Here is a 13,608-nt window from a genome sequence, read left to right on the forward strand (position 1 = left end):
AGGGTGGTTCACCTCACTGGCACACTGAAAGCTTGTGATCCAGGAGTCAATTAGCAATCTGGAAATATGCTTGGGGGGAGATAGGAGGGGGAGAAATCAGAGGACAGCTAGAGGGGAATAGGGGGAATAAGGGGGGGTGTGAAGAGGTCTGCTGTTTGTATGGAGCGGGGGAGGAGAGCAGGAGCAACAAACAGGAGAAGAGGCTGCACTCTCATTTAATAATACTGTCCTGATTTATAGTCAGCCCGGCAGGTCAGCAATCTACAACCTCAAGCTCTCAATGGGAATAATATGTTAAGTGTTGTGTGTCATTTGGTTACAGGAGCATCCACTGAACTCATCCTCCCCATCCTGAACACGCACACAGCTACACTGAGCGACTGCCTTTCAACTGCCATGACTGACTTGCCAGCATTAGCCCTCTATGTAATTTTCTTTTTTTATTTACCCTTTGCATAAAGTGTTACTCAACTGTTCATCTCCATTCAGAGCCTGTGCTCCTACTTATCTCCCCCAGCAGATCACGTCATTCCAGCCATCCATCACTTTCCTTTGCTCCTGTATCATGATCTCCGATGGATGCAAACTAACAGCTCTGATTTCATACCTGCCGGTATTCTCCACGCTTCCGTCCTTTTTATGTTTCCCTACATCTACCTATCCAGGGCACATCTGTCTCAAATCTCCTTTCTCATCTGTTATCCACCCAAAAATTGCATCCGTTCAAACCCCACTATTATTTATCTTTGTCCTCCACCTCCTTGAACCCCTCCTCGCTCAATCCATTGCTCTGTTTCTCTCTTTCTATATCACATTCTACTCCGCCATCTATTCATCAACTCACCCTACCTCCCCCATCTCTGCTCCCCCCCCTCCCATTTCCAGTGTGGCCCCCCCCCCCCAGTGCCCAGTGATCAATACAACTGATGGGCGGCGGGAATCCTTCCCATGCATGCGCTGTTCATTGTCACATCATTTTTGCCGGCGGGCTATAACCTCTCCCCATCATCGACATCCATCCTCTGCGAAGCTTGACGATCACGGCATCACACGGGACCTATTTGTCATTGCAGCAGGTCAGCTGCGCAGCCAATTAAAAGTGTTTTACCAGTTCTCCAGGATTCACTTACCTGCAGATGACCTCAAACCATGCTCGCCTGCCCTTACACTACTGTTAGTGCCGTTTCCCTGGGCTAAAACACTGGACGTCTGCTAAAATGTTCCCTTGTGCTGTTGGATTATGGACACTTCAAAGCACATTGCGTAGGTGCAAGAATGATGTATAGTGCGTGTGTTTATGAGAAATAAACAGTAACAGATCCAGGGAGATCAAGAGAGTGAAGTGAAACCCGTCCCTCGGCAGTCCCCTGGTTTACCGTAATGTACACAGATTAGCCCTTCAGAAGCAGGAACGGTTGCTGACGCTTTGCTGTCTCAGCAGTCGAGTCATGAAAGCAGGGAAGACCTGTGTTAAGGAGGGGCCCCCTCAACCCTCAAGTCCCCTCACTCCTTCAGCCGACACCAAAAAGGCTCTGTTCTTTGTCTTTCACTGTGGTGACCCCTCCCCCAATCCCTGTCTGCCGCTCTCTTTTAACACCTAGCAACAATCAGGGGGGGTATGGAGCATTAATGGCACATGCGGTGTGTATCAGGATTTGATGTGATGACTCACTGCAAACTATCATCACAGGGTCTGAGTAATTTCATCCATGTCATTTTAAAATAAATAAATAACAGTGTGCTTTGCTACAGAGAGCACTGGTTCACTTTCTGTGAGACAGGCATGATGAATGGGTCTGATCTTTGCTGTGCTGCTGTCTGTCATAGCAATGGAGTCTGTATCATATTACCTTTGTCTGGCTTGGTCTTGCTCTCTCACTGAGCAGCTCCAGCAAGCCACATTTTACTAATGTCACACTTTTAGTTCAATTCACAAACCCCTCATTCGGTTTTAATTGAAGGATTTGCCTTTTGCTGCAATGATTCATGATTATGCTGTTGATGAGAGAAAGGGGCCTATCAAAACATTATCATCATTCCCTGCTGGTGCTTAGGAACAAAAGCTCGTGCAGGAGAAGACAGGGGAGGGCAGTTGAGACTTTGTTACAACGCTGCACGCATGGATCTGAGATGGAGACAAAACGACACAGATGCGAGGAACTGACACTGTACGTGTTTACATTACACTCCTACCTGTCCAATGTCACCAACAACAGTCCCGGTCCCGTCTATCCTTGGTCTTTTGCACTCCGCCCCGGTTAAGTCAGGCAGGGCAGCGGCTGTCTGAGCGTCGGGCTCCGGGTCTCCTCGCTTCATGCCCCGGACAGCTGCTGGACCCCCGACCGCGTTAGCAAGGGGTCCGGCTGCTGTATCAATGTCTCTTTCCCGGTCCATTATTCCCCGACTAACGGGTAGCATTATAGATGCAACGTCGGTCGACATTAACATTGGACGGCAGACAGTCACCAGTCAAAAGTCTGTTTTTACCTTTAATTGCTCCTTCTGATTCGTCCACAGCTCGGTGTTCACAATGGATTTGGCTTTTCCCACAAAGCGTAGACGAGCAATTTTCAACTGGTTTTCATAAATATAGGCAGCTTGTGCTGTGTATTGTCTAACTTGGCGTTAGCTATTCGAGGCAGAACATTATGACCATGCCGGGATTCTGGACAAAGCACATAAAGTATAGGGTTTTTTTCCCCAAAAAGTAAAACGACGCCAAACGGTGACCTATTTCAATAAAGATCACACGTCCGACTCTTGGATGCCTGACAAGCTAATTAGCCAGCTAACATTAGCTTGCTAGCATTACATTCCGCTAGCTCTCTTTATAAATGTGGCTCGGGGAGCACACTCCCGCTGCCAATAATAGAAATGTTGGAAATTAGCTACGCGTGATACTTCTCCTTATGCGGGGCCAGCCAGTCCTCTGTGCTCTCGCCGCTGAACGTGTTTTCGCCTTAAAGCCCTCTGTTGTTCCTACCAGCCTTCCTCTTGATTTCAGTTCTTATCACACCGTCCGTCCCCTCGCCGCGGTCTGCTATGGATGTGTCTTGGCGTGCGGACTTGGCTTCCGACCGACGAACGCGATTTCCCCTGGTCTGAGTCTGAGGAGGGAGCCCGAGCGCGCTGATCCGCGGTCAGATTTAGATCTACGGACAACTGGCTCGGAGAGAGGACAGTGAGGTGAGGTGGGCTGGTCTGAGGTCTGCGCTTCCTCTGTCTCCTTCTTCTTCTCCCAAATCCCCCCCCCCCCGGAGCTCCCCCTCCTCCTCCTCTATCGTCACTTCTTTCAATGTTTAGCCGATTTATAAAGAAGATGCTACTATTTTGCTGCTCACAACACCGCCAAAAGATCACTAAATCAAATTAGGCTAAATACCCTATTTCAGAACAATGAAACATAATGAAAGAATAATAAAATATGTATGAAAGGTCCACAATTAAAACAGACAAAAGGAAATTTTGAAGTATATAAAATAATGGCTGCATTTTACGACAACAATCCACATGATATTTTCATATGCGGATACATAATGTTACATACATAAGCAGAAAAGTTATAAATGTGGGCTGTTTTTCACATCCAAGGTCTGTAAAGCAGCATCGTAACACATTAGGCTACGTCACGCGTGTCTTCACATTCACAAAAAGACAATGGATTCCCACATCTGGAAATGATATAATGTGTTCGCATGAGAGTGTGCATTTTTCAGTTCTTCAGGGCATATCGAAACATAGTCAGTTTATAAATTCAGTCATAGGCTATGTATTGTTTGTATGAGTATTTTTGGAGCACGGCCATTTAAACTAAAAATAAAGGCGCCTAATAACTAAAAGGACGGAAATAAAATACTAATCAAATCAAAATACATCAAAAGAGCAGCAAGCTGGCATCCTCAGTCTCAGAGTTGGATTATTTTTAAAGCAGGGATATAGGGTCATGTTTTTAATGTGTTTGCGCCCCCTGGTGGCTCTTTAACGACAGAGCGTCCTTTGCATCTTGAAAGAAAAAAAAAACCCTACTGCTCTCTTGTGAAATTATCGTCATTTAATTCATACAAAAGCAACACTAATCAAATATGGCTGCTGTTGTGAAGAAGAGTTTATTGCGACACAACTGCAATAACTGGGGGGGGGGGGCATCAAAAAGAGAAATACAGTGTTTTTACTGTCACACACACATACAGACACACACCTATGTGATAAAAAATCTGCAGATTACTCACCTCACCTGTCTGCCTCAGAACAGATGATTGCTGTCACTTCAGGCCGACTGCCAGATGTGTAAATGTTTGTGATTGTGTGTGTGTGTTTGTGTGTGAACATGAGCATCTGAGAGAGCAGTTTATTTCATGTGAGTATGATTTTTATTCTCTCCCTCTAAATCACTCACTCTGTCAACCTCTGTCTCTCTGCTGCTACCTGTCCCTCTGCCACCCACTGAACCTGTAATGATGGACGGCACTGAGGTCACATCACTCCACACAGCCGCCACCTGTTTCACTGGCAAAAAGCCTCTAGAAGCCATTACTCTCTTAATACAGCCACAGACCTCGCGGGTGATGAAAAGATATTGGTTGTGAAAACCACACCATGCTGTCTGTAGGAACATCTGTATTTTAGTGGCACTGCGTATACAGTTTCCCCACAGCTCCTGTAGTTTTCACATTGCACACTATATATGATTAATAGTATGCTGGTTATATATGTCCTTTAATTACATTTAACCTCCAACAGTTTTGCTTTACTTTTAACTTTAAACATATGTTCTGCACACTTCTGTGGGTGAGATGTTTCTCACAATCAGTCAGTGTGTAGCCTATTTGTGCACACAATTTTGCTGCTTTTCTTGGGCATTTTCCACTATTATATTTTTATAGACAAATGATTAATTAACATCCCCAGAAGTTATGTCCAGTGGTAGCGTAGGCTGTTCGTTTTCTATCTGTCTTTGTTTTCTTAAAAAATGAAAAAGTTTTGCTATTTAAACATTGTCTGTGTTGCACTGGATCGTGTGGTGATGGTGATCAAGACCGAATACCAAATTTCCTGTTTTCTTTCTTCGTTCTCAGAAGGATTTTAAGTTTCACATTTACAAGAACCAAAAATTATCAGTATTCTTTTGAATTTTTTCTTTTTTCTTTTTTTTTTCATGCTAGCAAGTTAGCAGAATAGTCAAAGAATTGGTATGGTTCACTGTAGCCTACAGTTTGGCCCTGTACATTTGTCTGTGGATTCCTGAGATATTTGTGCCACAGATCAGATCTAAAAAAAAAAAAAAAACGGCTATTAACAACATAACGAACTAAGCTTTTGTTTCTGCTCTCGTTTCCTTAACTTTCATTCTTCCTGCGGACCTTCCCTCTGGTCGCCACCGCCGCGTCAGCGCCTCTGCTCATACGGGTTATGTCGTGTCAGTCACGCCTCTCAGCCAATTAAATGACCGAGCCAGGCTAAAGAGGCGGGACATAACGTGGGTACATTTAGTTATAAAGACAACACAGTATCATTGGGGAATTTGTGTGTCTTCTGTTTCAGATCAGGGGAGAGAGACAGCAGACGGATTTAAACAAATAAAGGTATCTTTAATATATTTACAGGTCATTTCGTGTGTAGCGTGACTGACACATTACGAAAAAGCACCGTTAAAATATTTTGCTTAATACAAAATCCTACATTGTAGGTTATAGTATGTGTGTATGTAACTTACGTGTGTGTATTCTATAGCCTGCAGAAGTGATAAGGTCATTCGTTCATTACAAACTAACCGGACGTGGAAAAACAAACGCTTTATCATGGCACTGGATGGATGTGGCCTTGCCTGCAAATATATCCTCTTCATTTTCAACCTCGTCTTTGCGGTAAGTGTAACAAATTTATCATGCACATCAAAGCAAACACACACAAAATAAACTTGGGGTTTTGTTTGTGGGTGTGTAACTGAAAGTTGTTACAGTACAGCTACAGTTGGGTCACATTAGGTGCGTCACAGAAGTTTCGTTTCTGCTGAATACCAGCTCATGTTACCTGATGTGTGAATTTCCTTGAATAAACTATACCTGTCGATGGTAATAGACAGCTAGACTATCCACCTCTTCTGTCTAAGTAGCACTCACCAAGGTGAAAGAGAGATGGCACTGAGTCATAGTACAGTTTGTTGTTTGAAAGGGGTCCCTCTTAATGGTTTTTGTTTACCTAGCATTCCCACAGTTGGCCTCTAAGAACATTTTTGCAAGCCCTAACAAGAATGTTAGGGCTTTGGGATAACTTTCAAATAAAATAAAAAAAATCCATTCATTTTACTCCAGGTTGGGGCTAGATCTGATCCACCTGGGCCATATAGATTTGCAAACATGTTTGCCGCAATGCCAGTAAGGTTTACTTTAATTTAGAGTAAGGTACATTGCATGTAAAATAAATTCTGCTCACCTACACACCACCTGTTTAGTCCTACACAATGTGAATTCCAGTTGATCTTCAGCTGTCCCTGAGCATTATGTGAAACTATGTAACCAGAAATGTTGGTGTTTTGTGGTTTTCTTTTATTTCTGTGTTTTTGCAGGTGTTGGGGTTTGCCTTCCTGGGTCTTGGCTTGTGGCTGAGGTTCAGCGAAAGCACCAGAGGCATCTTCCAAATAGAGGCCCTCAACTCAAGTGCATTTGTCATGGGTCAGTGCACATTTTGCAAACTTAACTTCTCCCCAAAAAATGCATGACACCTCTGATACAGATTCAATCTCTCTCTCTTTTCATCAGCTGTGACTGTACTGATAGCTCTTGGGTCAGTGATGCTGATTGTGGTGGTGTTTGGAGACTACGGTGCCTGCAATGAGAAAAGATGTTCTCTGCAAGTGGTGAGACTTTTTTTCTTTACAGAGTAACTTCCTTGTAAAGTTGTGTAAAGTGTTTGTGTTTTTTTTTCCCGGTTGTGCAGTAGTGTGCCTTACACAATGGGCACACTGTAATTACCGGTTAGGTGCAAATTATCTTTGTTTTTACCTGAATCTTGGTGCACCTGTAAGGTATAGGGGTGGAATGTACATTTACTTACATACTGTACTTTAGCGGCTTCTATTTGGAGTTTATACTTATACTCCACTATATTTCAGAGAGAAATATTGTACTTTTTACTTCACAGCATTTATCTGAAATGGGCCATTTGAGAACTTTTACTTTTGATACTTTTACTTAAGTAAAATTTTGAATGCAACACATTTACTATCAAAGTATTTCTACACTTTAGTATTGTTACTTTTACTTAAGTAAATGAGCTGAGCATTTCAGTCGAGGTGACATGGGTGAGTTAAGCAGTCCTGTAATGTTTCAGAGAAGTTCAAAAGACTGAAACATGAAATCCGTCTGAGCTGCCTTCTTTCAGAGACAGAAGCCTGTTTTAAACTCAAGGCCAAGAGATATCCATAGACTGTATAAAAAGAACTTATCTAGTAGATAAAAACAGTTGCACCTCTCACACACATTTCTGTTGGAAAGTTTTTGCACTGACGTTACCACGTAGTTCCTGAAGTTGATCCCGAGATCACGTTTGCTTGTGCACATTAAAAAAATATGGACAACTTCGTTTCTTCACTTTCGACTTGCTCAGTCTAGTGCTCCAGTGTCCTCACTATAACTGTACTTCCTGAAACCTGTATATTTTCTCCATTTCTAACCACAAAGTATTGACACTGTCAGAGTTTCATGTTGAAAACGCCCACACCACACAGGTGGGGAAAGTAATGGATGCGAGGGAGGAATGAGGAATGTAAAGTGATCCTTTAGCCTCTCATAGCTCTGTCTATGGTAAGCTCTCTGAATCTTTGGAAATTCTGCACGTTTAACCTTTTTCTTTATTTGGCACTCTTGTTATTCTCTTTTGTGCACAAAGAACTGAGTCTGGTGTGCAACATCATATCCCAAACAAAGTTGGTATCCTGTAGTTGATAGTGGAGATGAGATGAGAGTGGAGTGATAGTGGAGTTGCAAATGTAGCAAAATCAAACACATTTGTTAAAATCTGATTCACCCCAAAAATGTTTCAAAATCCTCTTTTGTTCTTTTCCCTCTAATGTCCTGTTTAATAGTGTTTTCCAGTTGTATCTTCTCTCGTCTGGATGTCCCTGTAGGAAAGTTCAGAGGCATTCTTTAACTGTTACAAAACTGAGGAGGACTGTGTGCTGTAGGAAGAAAACAGGCTGTGACACAATTAAGACATTTGCACAGCAACACATTGCAACACACAATTTCAAATAGGGTCCCAACCAAAGTTCCTATTTTGCTACATTCCGTTAGTTTTGGTTTGTTTTCACACTGCAATTCTGCGTGCGCAATAAAGACCTTTACCTGACATACCTGTGTCCTGACGTCATCATCTATGTGGGTTGCGTCTCCCCACACTTGACATTGATTGAATTGTAAACAGTTCTGCGGGGAGCTTTGACAAGAATGAATAAGGGACAAACAGATGCATATCGTTGCCACTGTATTTTCACGGCATTACTACCTGCAGCACCAACTATACCCAAGGCTAGTTGAAATTCGCTAAATAAAAATCCTCGTTGTGCGAACCTTATATTGTCGCCGGCAGGAAAGGAGGAGAAGATGGTAAGCAATCATTCTGCACCTCCGTTTGAGGAGAGACCAAAGATGTGAGTGGCAGTTTGCTTCCATAGTGGTCGTCTGTGTCAAAGGACCAGCTGTCACGGCAGATTTATAATTGTCGAGGTTTCACACCTATAATTTTTGTTCGTATCAAACTGAAAAGTCTGAAAGTCCAGACCAAACGAGGTAGGTGTGAAAGCCCCCTTAGACTCTAGGCAACTAAAAAATAGTGGATAAACTGAGTTATTAATGAAACTGCATGCTCCTCTGCACGTTTTGTAAAGTACATCAGCCTGAACAGAAAATGTCTAAATCATTCAGTCAAGAGAAAATTTGAGGAATTTATTTGCATCAGTGGCCAGTGAAATTAATAAATTACAAATAACCTCAATATTTTTAGATTGCTACCAACCTCTTACAGGTTCAAATTTTTTGGATGGCATTTTACATTTTATTTTTAAATCAGAAATACTTTATAATCCCCAGGGGGAAATTCTTGTCACAGTTGCACACATTGCACACCAAGACATGAAGCAATAGAAATAATAATAGAAGTTGGTAGGTAAAAAAATATATAAAAATATGTAAAGGAGCATGGATTTGTACAACATTTACGAATTGCAGCAAAGAATATTGCACACTGAAAATTAAAATGGAGAATATTGCACAGAATATAAAGTATTGCACAATACTAAGGGTCTGTGTGTCAGACACTTCGAGGGAGAAGTTAAACAGTTTGAAAAGTGCTCCTGTGTTTGACCAGCACGTCATGGAGTGGGTGGGAGACATTGTCCAAGATTACATGTAGTTTGGACAGCATCCTCCACTCTGACCCCACCAACAGTGGGCGCTATGAAGTGCGATGTTCGCGTTCTTCCCACTATTGAAAGCGAATAGTAGTGGGAGAAAATGGATCAAGCTTTATGTTGTTTGTTTACCTGTTCCTAGGTGTTGATCCTTTTATTAACCTGTTTCATGAAGGTGTATTTTTTTTTCCTTTCAGTTCTCTGCCCTGGTGTCCATACTGGCATTAGCTGAAGTTGTTGCTGGAGTGCTTGCTTATTCCAAGAGTGATGAGGTGAGAGGGAAATGGAAGGAGAGGGGACAGAAATAGGATGAAAAATAGAATAAATCTGTACATGCCCTGTATTTATGACCATGTTGTGTTTTAATCCTCACCATTAGGTTGGTATGAGTATTGTGGAGTTCTACAGTAGCATGTATGCTCTGTATTTGAACAGTGGAGACCCAATCATTGGTGTCACACTCACGTTCATCCAGAAAATGGTAAGCACAAACTATGTCATCACTCCTCATTATGAGCGGTGTTTAAACAATTTCATAACTAAATTAACACCTGATTACCTGATTTATATATTTGAAATTTTACACCATTTAATCATACAACTATTTCATGTTTTTATTTAATATTGAACACTTAAGGGCTCAATATACAATTGTTTTGTTATTAGTGTAATTTTCAGTATTCTTAATTTCCTTCCTCTGTAGCTTCACTGCTGCGGAGTGACAGGGGTCGTGGTGATAGAGCTGGCTCAAAAGACTTGTCCCAGACCAGATGGGTTTTGGCAGAACATTGTCATGCCTGTAAGTTGGTCTAATGAAGTTGGTTTAAATGTAATATAAATTGAACTGCTGTATTCTGGGATCACAACAGCATAGAGGGTGCTAACAGTTTCTCTTCTGGTTTTCCTATAGAATTGTCCAGGGGTCATCGCAGATGTCTTTAACAGTAAAGCCTCACTTGTGATGGGCATCTTTGTCGGAACTGGAGCTCTTTTGGTAGGCAGTTATCTTGCATGCAGCACATTTCTACAGTTAGATGCAGTAAATTAAGGAAACATTTTGACTGAAACTGGCTGGTAAATGGGGGGGTATTTATAAAACAATACTTTAATTAGCATTTTATTAATCACTGTACATTGTCCATTGCTATTTTGTATTTAAAATCAAATGAGTTTGTCCATAGTCAGAGCTGCTACAGTAGCTGTTCCTGCAGGGACAATGGCTGAGGCAATATCTTATATTATCTGGAGGAAATAAATCAAACATTTCATAACAACTGCTTATTTGGGTGGACGAACTTATTTTGAAAAAAAATATGAACGTAGTCAATGTTTTTTGATCCTGCTTGAATTGTGCCTTGAATTACACATTTGTCAATTTAAAAGATAATTTTGCAAGTCAAGGATGTCGCATTTTGTTGTAAAAATGTCAAAGCATAACTGAAAATACGGAATTTGGAAGACCACAAACCCAAAAGTTGCGAATATGACAACGTAACTTTTTCTCTCAATGGCTGAAGTTAACGTCAAAGAACTTACATGTGTAGATGATGTGATGAAAGGACCAGAAGTCCATGGATTAAATAAATCAGGTGAGTTACATTTGTGCTTGGACTAACTGACCGAGCAAGTAACAAGCAAGCAATGAACCTTAGCTATCATTACAGCATAGACAGTTATCTTGTAAATTGACAAACATGTGTAATTCAGGGTACAATTCAAGCGCTATAAAAGAACCTCGCCATTGACTACCATACATTTAAAAAAATAAATAAAGGTCCTGTGGGGCAGTAGGGATGGGCTTAGGCTCTATAGACAAGCTCAAATTTGTCTTTTGCTCTTGTTCAGTTAATGACCATGTTGTAATCCCGCTAAACCCTTCTGTCTCTCCAAATTAATACTCCTGCCTTGCTATAAACATTTTCCTTTTCATCACTTTTTTCTTGCTGCCTTGCTTCCCAAAGATCATAGCTCTGATTTGCAGCACAACCCTCAGTAGAAAGATGCGTCAGTCCGCCTCATCTCCTCAGTACATCATCCTGACTCACTCCACTTCTGTCCTGGCTAGCCCTCAACAACCCCTGCACGGCTTTGCCTCCACCTCCTACCCTGACCAGGACCCAGTCTTCCCCCCTCTCACTGTGGCCAACATCCCTGTGCCTCAGGCTTAGTGCGCTCTTGTCAGTCTTCACTCTCGCTGTTACGCAGTCTTGACTTTGTCCTATGCTTTGGTATAGAGAATACAAATTTGGGTGACTACTGAACCTCTTCAGCTCTTCTCAGCTTGGTCACAGCGCCTTCAGCTCGCTTTAAAGGAAAAATCCAACCTTAAAGATGGCACAATAATAACAGCCCTCCGTGTATTTGAACTGTTATGTCGTTGGTTTGTTTTTAATTCCCACAGATTATTGAGCAAATGCTGATGTGTCAAGATTTTCCAGGCACAGCTGCATTGAGATTTGGCACCTTTTTCATTTTGCACACATTTTCTGCAATCATCAGTAGGCAAAAAAACACAACTCCTTTTTTCCCCTCACTAACTTTTAGCTGGAAAGTGATGTTTGATGTGGCATCAGTGAATGAAGCCTCTTCTGAGATTCTCTTTTTTTTTTTTTTTTTTAGGAAAATGTATCTACTGTTAAAGAATACATATGTTGGATTTCTCCTTGAAGTGTCTACTTATTCCTCATTGAACATTTTGCCTGTTTTAATTCCACACAAGCTTCTTATGTGGCTGCGTGCAGATTAGTAGCAGGTGCTTTAAAGTACAACCACTCTCTCACACCAACTCATTCTGTGACTGGGTTCATCCTGGGGGTGATGAGGAAGCTGGTTGTTCACTGCACACTTTTCCTTTGTCCCATCCCTGCTCTTTACTTCCCCATCCTCCTGTGTCCGCATAACAGATTACTGCCATGGTCTGCGCAGTTACCCTCCTGAAACAGATCAAGAAAGACCAGCAGGAGATCAGGACGTACTATTCGACCGTGTACTAAGGATTCAGTTTTCAAAGCTTACCCCCTGCCTCATCAACAAAGACCATCGCTGGAATTCAGGCTAAACCAGCAAATAAGTGTGTACAGATTTTTATCTGCATGTGAACTACTGATCACTAGTTTAGAACTGAACTTGGAATAGTCTTAAAAGCATTTTTATATCCTAAGACAATACATTGTGCTAATAATTTGATCCATTGCAGAGAAAATACCTCCTTTGTTCAGAGCTGCCATCAATATTTGTTTTTTTTTAAATCATACTGCAACTCCTTGTGAAATGGATGTTGCTTATAATTAGCTATTATTCATCTAGCCTGAAACGGTCGAAGCTAGACAGCAGGTGCACTCCAGCCTGACAGCCCTCTACATGATTGCAGGCGTATAACGTGTAATCTGAGGACCAGACTTTTTTTTTTAATATATAAATAAAACTTCCACATATCAAACCTTTTAGCAGTTATGTTAATATGCAGTGCTTTTGTCTGTTGCAGCATGTGGGAGTTTTAAATGCTCACTGAGCCACTGGCAAATATCACTGTGTTAAAGATGTATGTATAAATGCAAAAGGGAACATTTTCTTTAAAAATCCTTTTAAACTATTTCATAAGCTCATAAGGTTAGGTCAAATTATAGTTTTGACACCTTGTCATCATACTAGCCATTCTGCATGTTAGGGTGTAATGACTGCACTGTTACCTTCACTTTTTTGTTACTGCTATTTTTATACACACAATTAATTATTTCTTTGCCATAGCTTATTAAAAATTGCATTCCATTTAATTTCTTCTGTCCATGATGTGTTCAGATTGTGACAAATATTCTGCAGGCACATCGGGTTCTGTCTGAGGCTGTTTAACTGATTGTGTAAACATTTTGAAGGGAATGCGTCTCAGCTATGAAGCAGTAAGTGCTGTCTTCCTGCGTACGCTGGTTTGTTACCGAGGGAATAACCTTGCCATTAACGGACATTACAGTCAAACAGTTTTCCCTTCATGTTTCTGTTCCTTCCTCAAGGTCCTGTGAGGAAATAAGGGTTCATAAAATGTCCTGTTTAGAAAGAAAACAGCAGAAAGTGTCTTGTATTGCTTGTTTTCTCTCTGTACTACTAACTATTGCATTGCACTATATTGTTTAAGTTCACAATTTTTGAAATAAATATTCCACAAAAGGCGTTTGCCCGCTTCACCGAGACTTGTACTTATTTCCATA

The 13,608-nt window shown here is 41.4% G+C and overlaps 2 protein-coding genes across 11 annotated transcripts in view; one reads left to right on the forward strand and one right to left on the reverse strand.

The window, feature by feature from the left end:
• The window catches only part of LOC123985173 (RNA binding protein fox-1 homolog 2-like), a 49,822-nt gene extending 46,610 nt beyond the window's left edge, over positions 1 to 3,212 (reverse strand). For 8 of the 9 annotated variants that reach the window (XR_006828630.1, XR_006828631.1, XM_046072628.1 and 5 more), the window contains exon 1: positions 2,194 to 3,212. Coding sequence is in view for 6 of the 9 variants with exons in the window: in XM_046072628.1 (XP_045928584.1) it covers positions 2,194 to 2,448 (255 nt within the window). In the remaining 3 variants the exon portion in view is untranslated. The remainder of the gene's footprint in view (positions 1 to 2,193) is intronic. The other variant, XM_046072635.1, reaches the window with a different exon arrangement.
• Positions 3,213 to 5,436: 2,224 nt separating this feature from the next.
• zgc:65811 (uncharacterized protein LOC393524 homolog) lies at positions 5,437 to 13,584 on the forward strand. 2 transcript variants are annotated; one of them, XM_046072702.1, is made up of 9 exons: positions 5,437 to 5,582; positions 5,731 to 5,864; positions 6,566 to 6,671; positions 6,759 to 6,856; positions 9,604 to 9,678; positions 9,786 to 9,887; positions 10,110 to 10,205; positions 10,317 to 10,400; positions 11,368 to 13,584. In XM_046072702.1, exons 2-9 carry the CDS (start codon positions 5,799 to 5,801, stop codon positions 11,572 to 11,574), a joined length of 834 nt encoding a protein of 277 aa, XP_045928658.1. In that variant the 5' UTR covers positions 5,437 to 5,582; positions 5,731 to 5,798; the 3' UTR covers positions 11,575 to 13,584. The 2 variants fall into 2 exon arrangements, with proteins under 2 accessions (XP_045928658.1, XP_045928667.1); XM_046072711.1 differs by having other exon boundaries at positions 5,438 to 5,582; positions 12,310 to 13,584.
• The last annotated feature ends 24 nt before the right edge of the window (positions 13,585 to 13,608 follow it).

The sequence above is a fragment of the Micropterus dolomieu genome, linkage group LG02 (assembly GCF_021292245.1).
Source record: "Micropterus dolomieu isolate WLL.071019.BEF.003 ecotype Adirondacks linkage group LG02, ASM2129224v1, whole genome shotgun sequence".
In the NCBI taxonomy this organism is placed as follows: Eukaryota; Metazoa; Chordata; class Actinopteri; order Centrarchiformes; family Centrarchidae; genus Micropterus; species Micropterus dolomieu.

Bases quoted from the DNA above. Each gene is read 5' to 3' on its own strand.
- zgc:65811 (XM_046072702.1), top strand. From the start codon at position 5,799: ATGGCACTGGATGGATGTGGCCTTGCCTGCAAATATATCCTCTTCATT. The intron at 5,865-6,565 runs GTAAGTGTAACA...GTGTTTTTGCAG, and splicing joins TTTTCAACCTCGTCTTTGCG to GTGTTGGGGTTTGCCTTCCT. The intron at 6,857-9,603 runs GTGAGACTTTTT...TTTTCCTTTCAG, and splicing joins AAAGATGTTCTCTGCAAGTG to TTCTCTGCCCTGGTGTCCAT.